Source organism: Ixodes scapularis, unplaced genomic scaffold (assembly GCF_016920785.2).
Source record: "Ixodes scapularis isolate PalLabHiFi unplaced genomic scaffold, ASM1692078v2 PGA_scaffold12__126_contigs__length_90152505, whole genome shotgun sequence".
Taxonomy (NCBI): Eukaryota; Metazoa; Arthropoda; class Arachnida; order Ixodida; family Ixodidae; genus Ixodes; species Ixodes scapularis.
In genome coordinates, this window is record NW_024609838.1 from 81,804,240 (window position 1) to 81,819,206 (window position 14,967).

Consider the following 14,967-nt stretch of genomic DNA (forward strand, 5'->3'; position numbering starts at 1 on the left):
TGATGCACGTACGTACTGCAACGCTGCCAACCACTCGCTCATTGTGCTTCTGTCGCTGCCCGTTGTCATGTCAAAGTTTCGTCAACGCGATAAAAATGGGTGTCCCTACGGCCAAACTGAAAATCAACACTTCTGGCCAGGCATTTGGCGACTGCGTTTGTCTCTGGCGGCCAACCTGAAAGTCAGCTTTACTGGCCGAACTCTTGACGGTCGTGTTTATGCCCCCGCCGGCAAAGCTGAAAATTAGCACTCCTGGCCAAACACTTGCCGAACGCGTTTACGCCTCCGGCGACCAAACTGCTCAAGGGATGCAAACAGTCGCCAAACGTGGCTGGAAACATTTCAGCGTGGAGAAAAGCAAGCCGATTGGAACATGTGACTGTGATCAGCGTTTTATGTATGTACATGGCATGTACGAAGCCGTAAAACTCTTTTCATCGTTTGCGCGAAAGCCGCCACCGAACCTCCCAGTGTTCCGACCTCCGACTGTGCGGGAGCGATCTCACCCAATGTGTTTTGTGCATTATTTGTGTGCACGCTACCACACTATAGCACAAGCAGCGTGCAGTGCTGTCAAAGGTACGAACGCGCGGACAACGTTGCGCGCGGGCGTAGCACCGTGCTAAGCTTTGTTTGCACAAAAACGCGCCAAAACAGCACCTTCTGAAGCTGCGCGTTCAAATCCGAAGAGACACCGACAACGGGCGGCTCTGTGACTGCTTCGTCTTTTTCGACGGCGGCGCCGACGTAGACCACAACGCACGTTTTTTGCTCAGTGTGATTGTGCCTTTAATCCAACTACCGTCATCCAACGTTGAACCAGTGCGCACTGCGCCCTACCAGTGCAGGGGCATGCGCGCGGCAACCGCTCTGCGGCAGTACGCGGCAGCGCGTACACTAGCGCCGTATATTCTCCTAGCGTGTGTGCCTCAAAGTGGTAAAACAACCACCAACCGGAAGTGAGTGACTGGTGGCGGTCTTACACCGATCAGTGGGTCCGCGTCATCGGCGACTTCCATGACGCCCTCTTTCCGGCATTTCCGGTATGCTCTCGGGTTCTCTCGGGTTCGGATCTATGGCGCTACCCGGGAAAAGCGATCGGTGGCTGTCCGTGTCCCGTACCATCTTATTCGGCCTGTTTTACTTCGGAGCCCTGATTCTCGATAACGGTAAGTGCTCGGGGCTTCGTCACGAAGTAGTCGAGTCCCACCAGTCTGCTGACAAGCGCCGGAAACTTTTTTTACCAGTTCCAACGATGCGAACTTTAGGCGTTGTCCTCCTCAGGTGGCAGGCCGTTTGACGTTCGCTTCTCTCGGTTTTGTTTGAAAAGCTAGCAGGTTGGCAGCTGCGTCGAACTTTTGTAATCGCGATCGATCTAATCAATCTTTCATTTTTATATTGCTGAAGCGTATCATCCACAAACTGTCAGTCTACCGTTTCAACCTCGCTTGTAAACAACCGCCTCTTCTCAGACGTTCGCATTGTCCCATATCTGCGATCTCCAATTTATCGCAAATTTTAACCAATTGTAACCGTAGTCGATTTTGCGGAGAACTGAGCTCCAAATTTTACCGCGCATCTGATTTTAGAGTTTCACTCGTTAGCTCCAACGGTTGGCGATTGTGCACCGCCGTACCCACGTTCAAAATCGTGTTTGTCGCCGCTATCGAACACTTAATTAGCTTCCGTCGTACGATCAAGGAGACGGTCACGAACAGATCGTGTGTAGCATTGGCCATGTGAATAACTGTGGTGATCCGTAATGACGCGACGTGACAGAAGACATCGTTTTCGGTGTGCGTGGTGGCTCTTTGGCTCTTCGTAAACACCGCGCGCTGACCCACTTTGCGTGTTACAACGGTTCGCACGTACGACGCAAGTAGCGCTTATATTTTAATATTTCGCACATGGTACGGTAACTCGAGAGCCAAGTGCGACCCGTGCAAACTTCCCTTACGGCGAGCCAGGCCCTTTGCATCGTTTCACACGAGAGGAACCTTGGAAATTCCTCACAGGTGTGTCACCTGCCGCGTGAGTCAAAGGGGCCCTTTGAAAGTACCGCGTATGTCGGTTTCTTAACGCATCGAGCTAAGATTCTCTACAGAAGTGGCTGAAGATTGGGGATTTTGTGTATCAAAGGTTCAAAGAATGAGCTTACCTGAGTAAAGAGTAGAACATTAAGACCGTTGATTCGCTACCTACGGCGTCCGTCTGCTAACGAAAGGTGTTTAATTGGCGTAGCGGAAGCTCTAATCGTTTTCATGTCCATCCAGTGGTTTCATTTGACTTCAAAAATTTTCTTCTGTCGGATATCAGTGTCTGCACCCTTGCTCTTACCTACCTCTATCCGTCTGGCATTGCGCCAATCAGTCGCCTTTCGCTAGCAGACGGACGTTGTAGGTAACAAATTCACGTTCTCATTTTTTCACTCTTTACTTAGGTAAGCTCATTCCTTGAAAATATTTAAGGCTGGTTCAAACATCTGCAGCGAGCGGGTTATCTACGACTGCGTCCGTTGTGACAGGAACGACCGCTCTGCGCCGCGCGTACACTCACTTGCAACTAGGGAGGCTCAAGTGAGGGTGGGTGCAACTGCTAGATTGGGGATCACGGAATATGGACTCCATTTAATTGCCAAATTTTCCTGGGAGTCTACGGAGCAAAGGGTCGTTTTATTTCCTAACTCAGGTCATAAGAGCCCATTAAAGTGCTTGAATAATTTACGCAAGGTATAACTGATTACTTTTTTATAGCCACCATTTCTGTTCTGATAGTTTGAGTATTTGTTTAACACGAAAAATGGTAAATTTCGCCATCTTGGACGCTGCTGCTTGTCTGGCAACCCTGCTTTCTCCTCTTGACGTTTGCAATTCTTGGAGCGAGAAGGAAGCGAGAAAGGCTGTGCCAAGGCGTTCAATGCTTGCAATGGTGGCGAGAGTAGGAAAGGCGCATGGTACAACAGAGTTGCAACAGAGCAGGCATCTGCTCTCGTGCAGGCAACATTGGCACCTATCCTTTCCCAATCCTCTCTCTCAGGCGCCGCTATTAAATTGCAAACGCTCTTCAGGGTCTAAGTTGTGACCACCCTTACTTGAGCCTTCCTTATATCATATCATATCATATCATATACTTGCAACCACTGCAATAAGCACAGCGGGTCGTCAGCACGGTGACTGCTTCTACACCGCCGTCAGCTGTTTCAGCAGTGCCTCTAAAAAGGAGGGGACTCGCTGCCACTCACTGGCATAACAGAAAATGGACAGACAATTTTCTATAACCTCAAACCTTTTTTTTTATTTTTTTTATTTTTTTTTTTTTAGTATAGGCTTGCAGGGAGAGTGGAAGGAAAAAGAAAAAAGAAGGAAAAGATCCAGTACGCCATCTTGCATGATCACGACTTTAATACACAACTTTTCTAATAGTACAAACCTTGTCACACACCTTTTTTTACGACAAAAGACGATGTAATCTTAGCAGCAATATAGCAACATAGAAATATGATTTCATGATCGCATAGACGTTGCCAGTGTTCAGGATTGCTAAGAGTCATCACTTTTTTCGGGTGATAAAAACGCATGAAAATTCACATCCTTCATACTGTACAGACCAGTAATATCTTGAACTTGAGCACACACATGGAATATGGAAAATAAGAAATCCGGGCGATGTTCGAGGACACAAATGCTAAGAAAGCACCACTGTAGTCGAAGTAAACAAACACTGTGGCACGGGTGTTTCTTGCTGCCTTGCGAGTGCCGCTACGACATCGCCGCGCGAGTAGATGGACCTTCCCTTCTAGTACGTGTTGAGTTATCATAGCGACACACGACGAGAATTCACAGTCAAGGATAGCGTTTTTGTGCGGAACGATGAGTTTCCACCACGCCAACCGTGTCAATGATCACCACCGATGCTATGTTTGCAGACAGAAGGAGCCGCGACCGGCATGCAACACGCGCCGCCGAGCTCTCCTAGACTTGTGATTGGTCTGTCGTTGCGGTCGCTCCCGTCGTTCCCGAACGTAGCGAAAAAGTTCAGCTCGGCTCGACTCCTTGCGTTGCAAACGAACACGAACGAAACAACAGTTCGGCACTTCGTTGCAATGGCAACTTTTCGTTCCAACCGGTTGCATTTGTTCGTAAGCGTAGTGGTTGCTCCGAACGCAAATGTGTGAACGGGCCTTTACATACTAAATCCACCATCTTTGGCCACCTCTGTACAATTATTATTATTTATTCCTACTGTTTAACTACAGGCCGTTACAGGAGTGGGATATTGGTAAAACAACCAATTTTTAATGCACAATTCCACGAACAATGCATTTCATGATTGTTTCAGCACACGAATGCATTCAAAATATAGGCAAACAAACAAAACAAAAGAAAAAAAAAAAAAAAAACAGAAAACACACAAAACAAAAATTATATACTATTTTGTTGGGCGAGACTTCTGAGGAGCACATCAAAACCTTCAACGGTGTCACCTTCGAAAACATCTTGGGGCAGGCTGTTCCACTCATCTATAGTCCGTGGAAAGAAGGAATATTTAAAAGGGTCGATTCGCGCTTTGAGTGGCGTTATCATTTCATTGTGATTTCTTCTAAGTCCTCTATCAGAACGAGCCTTTAAACATTGCAGTGAGTCTATGTTGAGACTATTTGTTTTATCAAATAAAGAAATTTTGATCTAGCCACTTTTCGATGCTCCGCTAGTGATTACAAGCTGAGGTGAGTAAGCATTGCACTGACAGACTGAGTCCTTGAGTATTGTGCTGTGATAAATCCGGCAGCTCTTCTTTGCATCTTTTCTAATTTTTCCATTTGGTTTTTTCTGTATGGGTCCCACACGGCACTTGCGTATTCTAAGACTAAGCGTACAAATGTTAAATCAGCTGTAAGTTTTACTTCCTCTGTTGCTAATTTAAGGTGACGTCTTAAGGACCACAATTTTCTTTCTGCGAAGCTTGCGACATTGTCAATATGGAATTTCCAATTAATATCGCTCGACATGGTTACAGCCCGGTATTTAAAACTGCTGACGAACGCAACTTTCAGCGATGGTAATACTGCAATGTGAGAGTCACGCTCCCTAGCTTCTGGATGATAGGCTTCAGAATAAAGGTGCTTGCTATCTCCTTTCTGGCATGAAAAAAAATAAAGTAAGGCTCTAATAGAGCTCGTATATAGCAAAACTAGAATTACTTACTCGTCGCAGACCCAGCCTCATACCGCTGTTCTATGACGATCATCCAGATGACAGCCATTTTGATGGGCACCAGTGCGCCCCCTATTGGTCGTGAAAGTTGCGAATGGTTTATCGTCCAGTTTATATAGTTAAACCTTATAAGCAAGAATGTTTTTAATCTTGTTTGCGATCTTGAGAATAAAGTTTTTGTTAGGTTCAGTATCTTAGCTCGAAACGTTAAGGAACTGATTTATGAAAGGGCCAACAATCCTTTTGACTTGCACTGTAGATTCAAAAAACATCAGAATGTTTTTTGGGGACTTTTAAGAATTGAGTTCCCAGATTTGGCATAAGGTATGTAAAGAAGGGCACTTTAGGAAGGACTACTATATGTTTTGAGAAGGAAACTCTTGGTAGGTGTACTTCGCCACGGAGAGGTGGAGCTACCTTCAAAAAGTGCAATATATAGGGTGTTTGGAATGACGAGGCTCTATTTAAAGTGGGCCGTATGTATTTTATAGGTGTAGCCCAAAAACAACCCATTCCCGTTAGAACCTGTTCCATTTCGACCCATTCTGAATCGACCTTCCTGTTTGAACCTGTCCCGTTTCAACCCATTCTCAAAATGACCTTCCTGTTTGAGCCTGTCCCGTTTTGTCCCATTCCCGAAACGCCCTTCTCATTTGAACCCGTCCCGTTTCAACCGATAGTCAAAAGAACCCTTTGCATTTGAACCTATACATTTTCAACCCATTTGTATAAGATCCTGCGCATCACAACCTCTTCGCAAAAAGTCTAATCGTTCTAATTCTGGTCTGCACATCTTTTCTGCTTAAGAATATATGTTCTGAAATATTAAGTGTTTTTGCTTTTTTTTATTTTTTTATTTCAAGGTGATTCCCATAACGCGCAACTGCGAAACGGTCTATGTACGCTCTGCGATACCATCACTGCAAAAACGACCTTGTTGCATTTTTTGTTTTTAATTTTACTTCGAAATGGTATAAGCAGGCACCAAATTTTAGGGCTTATGGTACTGGCTCAGGTGAGCACTTCCAAAGACTAATAGTTTTTGCCTTTTAATTCTTTGAGATAAACAGCAACATTGCCGATCGCTTGTTCGCGCTATGTACAATAGTGAAGTCTTGCGTGCACAAGCACAGTCGGTGAGCTAAAAATAGCGTCGCCATCGCGACGCTATATTTAGGGTACCCAAAGTGCTTGCGTACGTTATTCTAAAACTTAGTATTAGTGATCTTGATATTTTGGAGAGTGATAAATCAGACAGGGTGACAGGCATATGATTGCAAGTTTAGTTTCTTTTACAATTTCAAACACTGAACACTCGCACACACAGGAAAACATCACAGGCCAAAAAATGCCTTCGCCTTGGTGAGAAAATCAAACAGGGAAATATTGCCATCAGGAAGGGGACACTCCAGTTCTAATTGTTTGCGGTCCTTGCTGACCCACTTGTGACCCCTGGCCCGCACGGCACCACTCTTTGCAATCTGCTGCAAATATACCTTTGCCAAAGCCTCATCCCGTGTGATCAAATCGATGAAGCTTGTGGTCGGTTTGCCTTGCTGCATACCCGACCCGGAGGAATAGCATGGAGCCAACGGTTTCAACGACAAGAAACTTCATTTAATGGGACATGGACGAGACGATTAACATGGTTACCAGCGGCGCTTGAGTCCAGGCAGCGACTCCCTGTGCGCTGCCTCTGATCCGCCTTATCAAGGCGGCGCATCCGTTGAGCGCGTGGCTGGCATGACGTCGCCGCCACGCGGGAGAAGTTCGACACCTTTGCCTCGCAGTCGGGCAACTGGGCTGGGAAGCCGCCAGGGTGCCCACAAGCTGTAGATGTTCGGGTGAGCCCTCCCTGACACCGTGTTTATCTTATGGTGCCATGTCTCCAAGGTTGTCTCGGGAGAGGGAAAATTGAGGTCAGCAAGGAGGACAGACATTGGACATTTGAACCTAATAAACTGTTAACGAACTATACAAACGAACCGGCCAAACTGATGGCGAACGATGGTCGAAGCGGGAAGGTTTTTCGGGATAGGACGGAATGGGAAAAGATGAAACGAGAAGGTCGTTTTGAGCTAGGTCGAAACGGAAAGGTACAAACAGGAAGGATGATTTGGGAATGGGTCGAAACGGGAACCACCCTATTTCACAGGTCAGTTTTTTCTCGTAGAATTACAAGGCGTAGCTCCTTTTCTGTAAAAAAATAGGGCCACAAACATTGGCAGGGTCAACGGCAGACGGCGTTGCAGATGACCAAGGTTGTAAAGTACCTAGGCACAAGTAACTGAAAATCGGTATCTAGGTACTTTTGTTGTGCCTGAGGTACAAACCTTGGTACTTTCATTTCTTGGTATCTGTATCTACATCTTAGGTATATTTTCCAGTAACTTGTAACTAATTGAAGTTACTTTTTATTAGTACTTTTCTATTTACTTCGTCAAAATGGTAGAAACTATAAATTTTAAAGTATTAACTCACTACCATGTGCCGTGATTAACGTTGAGTTGGGTATGACCTGGGAGGATAACTGCAACAATACATAAAAAAACAAGCGAGCTGGTGGTGATTCACGGTAATAAAAACCCGAGACTCAGGAACACAACACAACACACCGACTTGATTGAACGACGTTTTAGCGAACAAAGCCCCGTCCATGATGTTTTATCGAACGGCACTTGAGCGAATGGCGGTGTTCATTTGAGTGAACGGAGGTCATTTTTGAAGTAACTTTTACAACCCTGCACATGACCAAGTCAAGTGGCAAGGCGTGTTTGGCGGACATATTGATAGATGGCACTGGGAGCACCGTTGGAAGAGATTTCCTGTATAGGCTCCCTACGAGAGCCAGAGTTGCACGTTCATTCCCTTAGTGCCGGCTTTCCTGCTCAACCTGGAATTCTGCTCGTCACGTGACTGAATTCGGCGAATAGCGGATAAAGCTCTGCACAAGGCTGGGCCAACCTGAAAACCCGGGCCCAGCCCATGGACCGGGTCTGGGCCGGTTAGCACGAATTGTTTCCGGGCCCGGGCCGGGCTCTTGCAATGGTGTAGCACAATTTCTGAAACAATGTGAAGCAAATGCTGAAACCAGCGTCCCACTGCTCATACATCATGTAGTACACATTCTGGAAACACGAATCGCCGCAATATTCCTGGTTCGAATATGCGCGTTCCAAGTTTCTCCTTGCACTCATTGCCATGCAACATTCAAAGCACGGATTTCGCTGTGACTTGCCTTCGAATCTGCATGGAGACTCTCTTTGGTATGATGTATAAGTAGTGGGATCCTTCCTTTAAGCGTTGATTGTTTAGACTTGAAAGAAACGAAAAAGCCGACGTGTGAACTCGCTACGACGCGAGTAAAAAAATCTTATATACAAAAGAAAGCTGTCTGAGACTAAAAAGCCAACGAAAAGAGACAGAGAAGAATCCTGGGAATTCCGTCAGCATGGTGGGACAACTGCCAGCAGGCAAGAAAATGAGCGCAGTCCTTCACACGGGACAGTCAATGGACAGTATGATTGTCTCTCCTTTTTCTTTTGGACTCTCGAAAGAAAAAAAAAACACACTCTTTCTGCCAAAGATAAGCTACGTCTTTTATATTCGTGTAAGCTTGCAAAGCTTCACCACGCGAGTGTGATATGACGGCGTCTTTCGTGCAAATTAGTAAGTAAATCAAAACCTCCAGCACCTTCCCAGGGCAGCTTTCAAATTAAGAGATGAGGCATGCTTTGGCCTCTCATTGGGCTGAGCCCGGGCTAGGCCTGATCAAGTAGGCATCTCATCGGGCTGGGTCTGGGTCGGATAAGACTAAGAGTCAGCGGGCTTGGGCTGGGCCTTTGAAAGTAGGCCCGTGCGTTGCTCTAATAGCGGCACTGTACACTCCTTCTCCTTCTTTCCTGGAAAACAGGAAAGGAGGAGGAGACAAAAGCAGGGGAACATACGCCAAGCGTGTACAACGTTGGCGAAGTGGCCGTATCGTGGCTTCCCTGCACGGTATGCGGATTTCGCTCCTCACGTGATTGGATCTCGACAAAGAGCAGTGCGCCGGCACATAGAAAACAGACGCACAACTCTGGCTCCCATAGGGAGCCTATACAGGAACTCTACGTCGGAAGGTGCCGACGACACGCAGACGAAATCCGTCTTCAACAAGAGCCCCGTTGTTATGCAGCCGCTTTTTATTTTTGTTAGTTCAAGTTTTGCTATCATTGTCCGCATTTATTTTTAAACCAAAGGTAGATTACAAAAAGATGGCGAGCGACTGACAAGCACCATCCGTCGTTCGACCACATTCAGCGAGATACTTCAGTGCCATCTGTCGTTCTGTGCCAATGGGAACTGTCGGGAACTTTGATCACTCTTTTAATATTAAAATCGGCCGTGCACGATCATAGTTTCGGGTTTTTTAGGATGCCTCGTAGATTTAGTTAGGACCATAACACGAGGATCTCAGAGTGCACTTGAGTGCCTCTTGAAGAAGTTTGACGACCGATTAACGAGGGGACCGTGTGTATCCAGGCAATGGAGTGGCAAATGCTCGTTGGGACCGCTGCCAGATGCCGCAGACCCTGCACGGGGAGTGGTACTCCAAGGAGTACGGCGACGACACGTACACGGTCATCGACACCCACGGGATGTCTAACCGGGGCAGCTGCCTCTTCTTGACCATCAGCACCAACGACAACTTCACCATCATCTTCGACAAGGGGTGAGGCCGGAGTCATCGAAACGTGTCTTGCGTACCACATTCGGGAACTTCGAAAACCACAAATTCTGTTTCAATGATTCTCTTTTTTTTTTCCAAAGCACTGTATACTTTGCGGGAACCTGTCTGATAGATAATGGGCTTTTTATACTGTGCTAATATGTATATTTATTTTAATTATGGTAATGTTTTTGTGACTACATCTTTGTGCGCTAGTTTTTATACTAGTTATGTTGGATAGAATTTTTTCAGTATATATTCCAGTGACGTTTTGTGAATGCTTTGTAGAACTCGCCTCCTGCTAATGCCTCGAGGCGACGCATGCTTATTTGTAAATAAACGAAATAAGTAAATAAGCTTTCTATTTATATTTAGGGTTCCGTGTTTTCGTCGTATATCGATGAAACCCGAAAATCATCCACCGAGCTGGTTTTATCAAAAAAGGAGCCTATTCTCGAATTTTATTTCATCGATTTCATTTAGTTTATTTACCTCAGATGCACCTGGCGATGCATTACATGAGGGTGAAAGCAATGGTTGGAGAAATCGTGACATATGTACATCTAATCAGGGTTACAGCTAGGGATTAATATTGCAGTATATACATATAAATGTGTATAAAAATGGTAATAAGGGAACTGTCGCTACTAAAAATAGAAGGACAATAAATAATACAAAACTCAAAACACAAGATTTTCGCAACTGAGTGCATAAACAAGCGAAACAAAAACAATCATTCAATATGAAAAGGTCGGCGAGGAAGGAACAAGTTAACAAATGGGCTCATCACAACTGTTTCAGCATCGGATCTGATAAGTTGACAACAATTTCAGGGAGACCTGTATTCAGTTCTTTATACAAGGTGTCCCCCCCCCAAATATGTAGTGTTTATTTTTTGAACCGCAAACATAAAATATGCATCGCCGAATGCCCATTTCCCACCCAAATGTAGTGAAAAAATTTTAAGTGATGTTCTGAAAATTTCGATGAGAAAATGTCGTCCATTTTTGTCCGTTTTTGATTTTTTGGCACCATGGAGCTCCACGTGTTCAAGAGCTCCGTCGGCTGCCACATTCCCATTGCAATTTTCAGAAAATGACTTATAACTTCATAATAACAAAACGGTTAGTGCTACAAGCTTTGGCATTGGGTTCAGACCTCTAGAGCTACTTTTGGGTGAAAAATTAGCGTTTGACGATGCATAGTATATTTTTGCTACGAACAAAACCTCGTAAATTTTTTTCGGGGACACCCTGTAGATAGGGTGAGAGGGAGAAACGGAAACAAGTTAACTTGCGGTCGAATCGGTTTGAATTTGCACAAATGATCAACCCTGGCAGGTGCGAACCGAGCAGGAAGGAAGTGCTTTGTTTTGAAAAGTGATTTGCTATGATAAATTGCACAAAAAAAAACAAACAACAACAAAACATTGGCGAGCTAGTTTTCTTTTTTTCTAAGGAAGCTTGCTTGAAGTCTTTCTTCAGATCTGTGAAGCTTGTTTGAGGGGAGTACCTGTGGCAGACAAAATGTACAGCTTTGTTTTTTAAAGCTTCTAGCTGCAACATTAATCAGTTTTGTTCTGTGTTCCATATTATGTGTGCCTATTCTAACTTTTAGGAAGGGTAATTATTTTATAAGCAAGAAGTGTCGTTGTCTGAGCAGTGGAAAGTATATTTCGTTTAAGGGAACCCAGTTTCACTATGGTGCAAAGTTGGGCAAGTTGGTGGTACATGATTAACAAAAAGTAAAACAATGCCAAAAAAAAAAAACGGAGGACAAGTAGACGAAGTGTACAAACAGAGCGCTGAGGGCTTTTTGTTAACCCAGTTTCCTAGAGAGATCGTTGATTCTGCTCCCTGTGCACCAACTCAACTCTCGCGTCGTGCTGCTATGGGGTGCTGTAAAGGGTAACTGCAAAGAAAAGAAAAGTGTTTTTTTAAATGGCCTAATTGGGACAAGCATGTCACAAAACAAGTTTTTCCTGAAAAAATAAAAGTTTTATGCAATATTTATTGCACGAGACTGATTTTAGTTTGCGGCTATTTCTTCCGTTTTATATTACACGCCACAAAGTGGGTATTATACGTCACGGAGTGGCTGCTATACATCACGGACTGGCTGCTATACATCACGGAGTAACATGTGATAGCAACTCAATCATCTATCTTTAGCATTGGCTAAAGATTGATTGACAGCTTAGATCTTGGTTGTTAGACCCTGGTGATATGTTGTAATTTCTTTTTGAGTGGGATATTTTTATGTTTAGAAAATAACCCATATAATTTAGAGTTATTATACTTTACAAGAGGTTTACAAAATGGGCACTTCCATTTGAATTCATACCATAACGAACAAAAGCTTTGCCACTTTTTTCATGGCCGCCGAAGTCTCTGCTAACGCCTGTCTCACCTACCTTGACATTTCTCCTAAGTGATCAGTGTTTTATGTTGACCCAGGTGCTTGAGGAAGACTTCCTGAAGTGAAGTCGTGTGTGTTGAGCAGCTGTCGCAGGTGTTAGTGACAGGAAGCGACGCAGGGTTTCGGCTAGCACGGTTTGTTACTTTCGTTTTCCTCTTTGCTTTCTTAACATGCTTTTCTTCTTTTTTTTTGCTTGTGCGTGCACATGTTGAATTTTTGGAGATGTCAGCTCCTGTAAAGCAGCGCCGTTGGTCTGTAAAGTGCTACCAGATGAGTGATCGTGACAGCGAGTCTTCCGGCAGCCATGTTGCCCCGAAAGATGACAATTTGAATGCTATTTGGCTGGAGGCAACCGGGCGTTCGCGTTGCGACAAATGTGTCTAGGTATGTTCCCGACATTTCGCTCCAAAGGCCTTCGAGATTCGCACCGGGCGCACCGAACGTCCGCGACTAAGCGGACGTCCAGACAGCTGTTACGTGAAAAACCTGGCACAGCCAGGTTATTACGTAACAGCAGTCCACAGAAGCCTCTGGATGTCCGAATTCTGTGTTAACGGACAGATCTTTTTTCTCGGCTTCCAAACCATCTTACGTAAAGTTGTTTGAATCAAAATGTGTAGTGTACTGGTTCCTTCCCCACGACGAGTGGTGTTCTCTCTAGAGCCTGCGACGGACAATATTTTTTTGAAATGGAGGAAATTTTTATGAAATTTCCTCCTTTTATCCCTATGCCACATTTTTTTGGTATAACAAGGTTCTTGTCCAGTTACGGTGGTGGCCTAGTACCTGTGTGCCCAAAATGAGCACCTCGCACAGCCAGTGTATTACAAGACTGCTGACCCCCGAGAAAAAGCGAAATTCCTGTTGAGTGAAGCGTGCGACTCTATTTTAGTTCATAACTAAATATTTAAACCACGTGTCTCAAACTCCCCACACTCTTTCCTTGAGCAAAGTTCTCACTGGCCTAATCAATATAATCGTTCAAGCTGTCTTAGTTTTCAAAGGATAAGCAAGAAACAAGGGTTAGCTGATTGCTTTCATTGAGTGAAGCCGCAATTTTATTTTTCTCAATAAAACAAGTTCCACACCAGCTCCATGTCGTTCAGCTCCATCACCCTCATCCGGTAGGCGATCTGGAGCATGACTGGGTTTAGGACGCCACCGAAAAAGTCGACGTGATCCGTGATGCAGCGGCTACGAGCCTTGGAGGCGACTTACAAAACCTCCAGGCAGCAGACATACTCGCGGGCCGTGGCATTAGCTGGCAGCGGCCGATGCGGCATCTGGTTGCATGTAACATCGCAACAGCCAATAGCAACAGTACACTAGCTTTTTCTTTCAGTCTTGACAAATCGTGGCAGTTGGGTAACACCCGAGCCACTCAGGGGCGAATTCGTCGAAGCATGCGGCATCTCACGCGAGAAGGTAGCAGCGACGCAGTCCTTTGTCCCGCCTAGCGAAGAACAGCTGGAGTTCAATTACCAGCGGGTGTCGTCCAACCGCGCCGAAGGCTCGGGCGGTGCGCGGTCCTCGTGGCTGGCAGCCGTCCTCCGCAGCGTATCTTCAACGAGACGCTCCATAAGTCGAGACGCTGCGTACGTCGTTGAACTCCGCAGCCAAGTAAGTCCAAGAGGGAGAGGCGGGGCGTACCTCTCCTCCGCGCGAGTTGAAAGGGCGGGAGTTTCAAATGTGGAGAGGTTGTAACTCCGACAAAGTTATATCTTGTGGCGTAAATATTGCTAAAAAGAAATTCTGTTTTCGCCGAAGATTTGTTTTTTGACATGCTTGTCCCCATTAGGCTGTTTAAAAAATCCACACTTTTTGCCCTTGCAGTTACCCTTTAAGGGCAGACGCTTCGTCTCGCGAATCCATACCTGCCAAGTCTCCCGTATTACCCGGGTGACTCCCGAATTTCGACCATTTCAGATGGTTGTGCGGTTGACAGAAAGAACCTCTTAGAAAATGCAAAATATTCTGGCCCCCCCCCTTCCCCGCACTTAAACAAGGAGTTTTTGCCGTAGCGACAAACAGCAGCAATGATAGTGAGACTCAGCTGTATCTTGCTACCATGAGCACTGCAATACAAAATGTAGTGATGTCACCTTCATGTCAATTCATTGTCAGTGTTTCTTTTACACCCCCCCCCCCCCCCCCCCCCTTTCTCCCCCATCTTAGAAATTCTTCCGGATTTGGTTTCTTTGAACTTGGCAGGGTATGCGAATCTGATTTTTGTGCACACACGTTTCCCACGCCTGGGGGGGGGGGGGGGCAAATGTTGGCTTGTTTGTAGACAGTGTGTCGGTATATATGCTTTTTCATGGACACATTGTTGGTGAAATGAACTCCTACATATTTTTACGCAGTTACATAGTCAATGTTTCGGTTTAATATTGAATGTTGCGAAGGAAGCGGTATTTTCTTATTTGTAATCGTAAATAGGCGACATTTACTCGAGTTAATTATCATTTGTCGAGGTGCGCACGCCGTTTGTTGAGGAAAACGCGAGCTTCACGGAAAGGAACTTTTATCTTGCAGACACTGAAATGTTTCCAAGGCTGCTACATTTGTCTGGAACCACAACGTGTTCTTTGTTCCCATTTCCTATCGGTACCGGAACATTTTCCA

General features: G+C 45.4%; 1 protein-coding gene across 1 annotated transcript in view; it reads left to right on the top strand.

The window, feature by feature from the left end:
- Window positions 1-990: 990 nt before the first annotated feature.
- The window catches only part of LOC8023718, a 72,284-nt gene continuing 58,307 nt past the window's right edge, over window positions 991-14,967 (top strand). Inside the window, exons 1-2 of the mRNA XM_029980023.4 lie at window positions 991-1,169; window positions 9,738-9,927. Of these exons, the coding sequence (XP_029835883.4) occupies window positions 1,046-1,169; window positions 9,738-9,927 (314 nt within the window). The 5' untranslated portion in view covers window positions 991-1,045. The remainder of the gene's footprint in view (window positions 1,170-9,737; window positions 9,928-14,967) is intronic.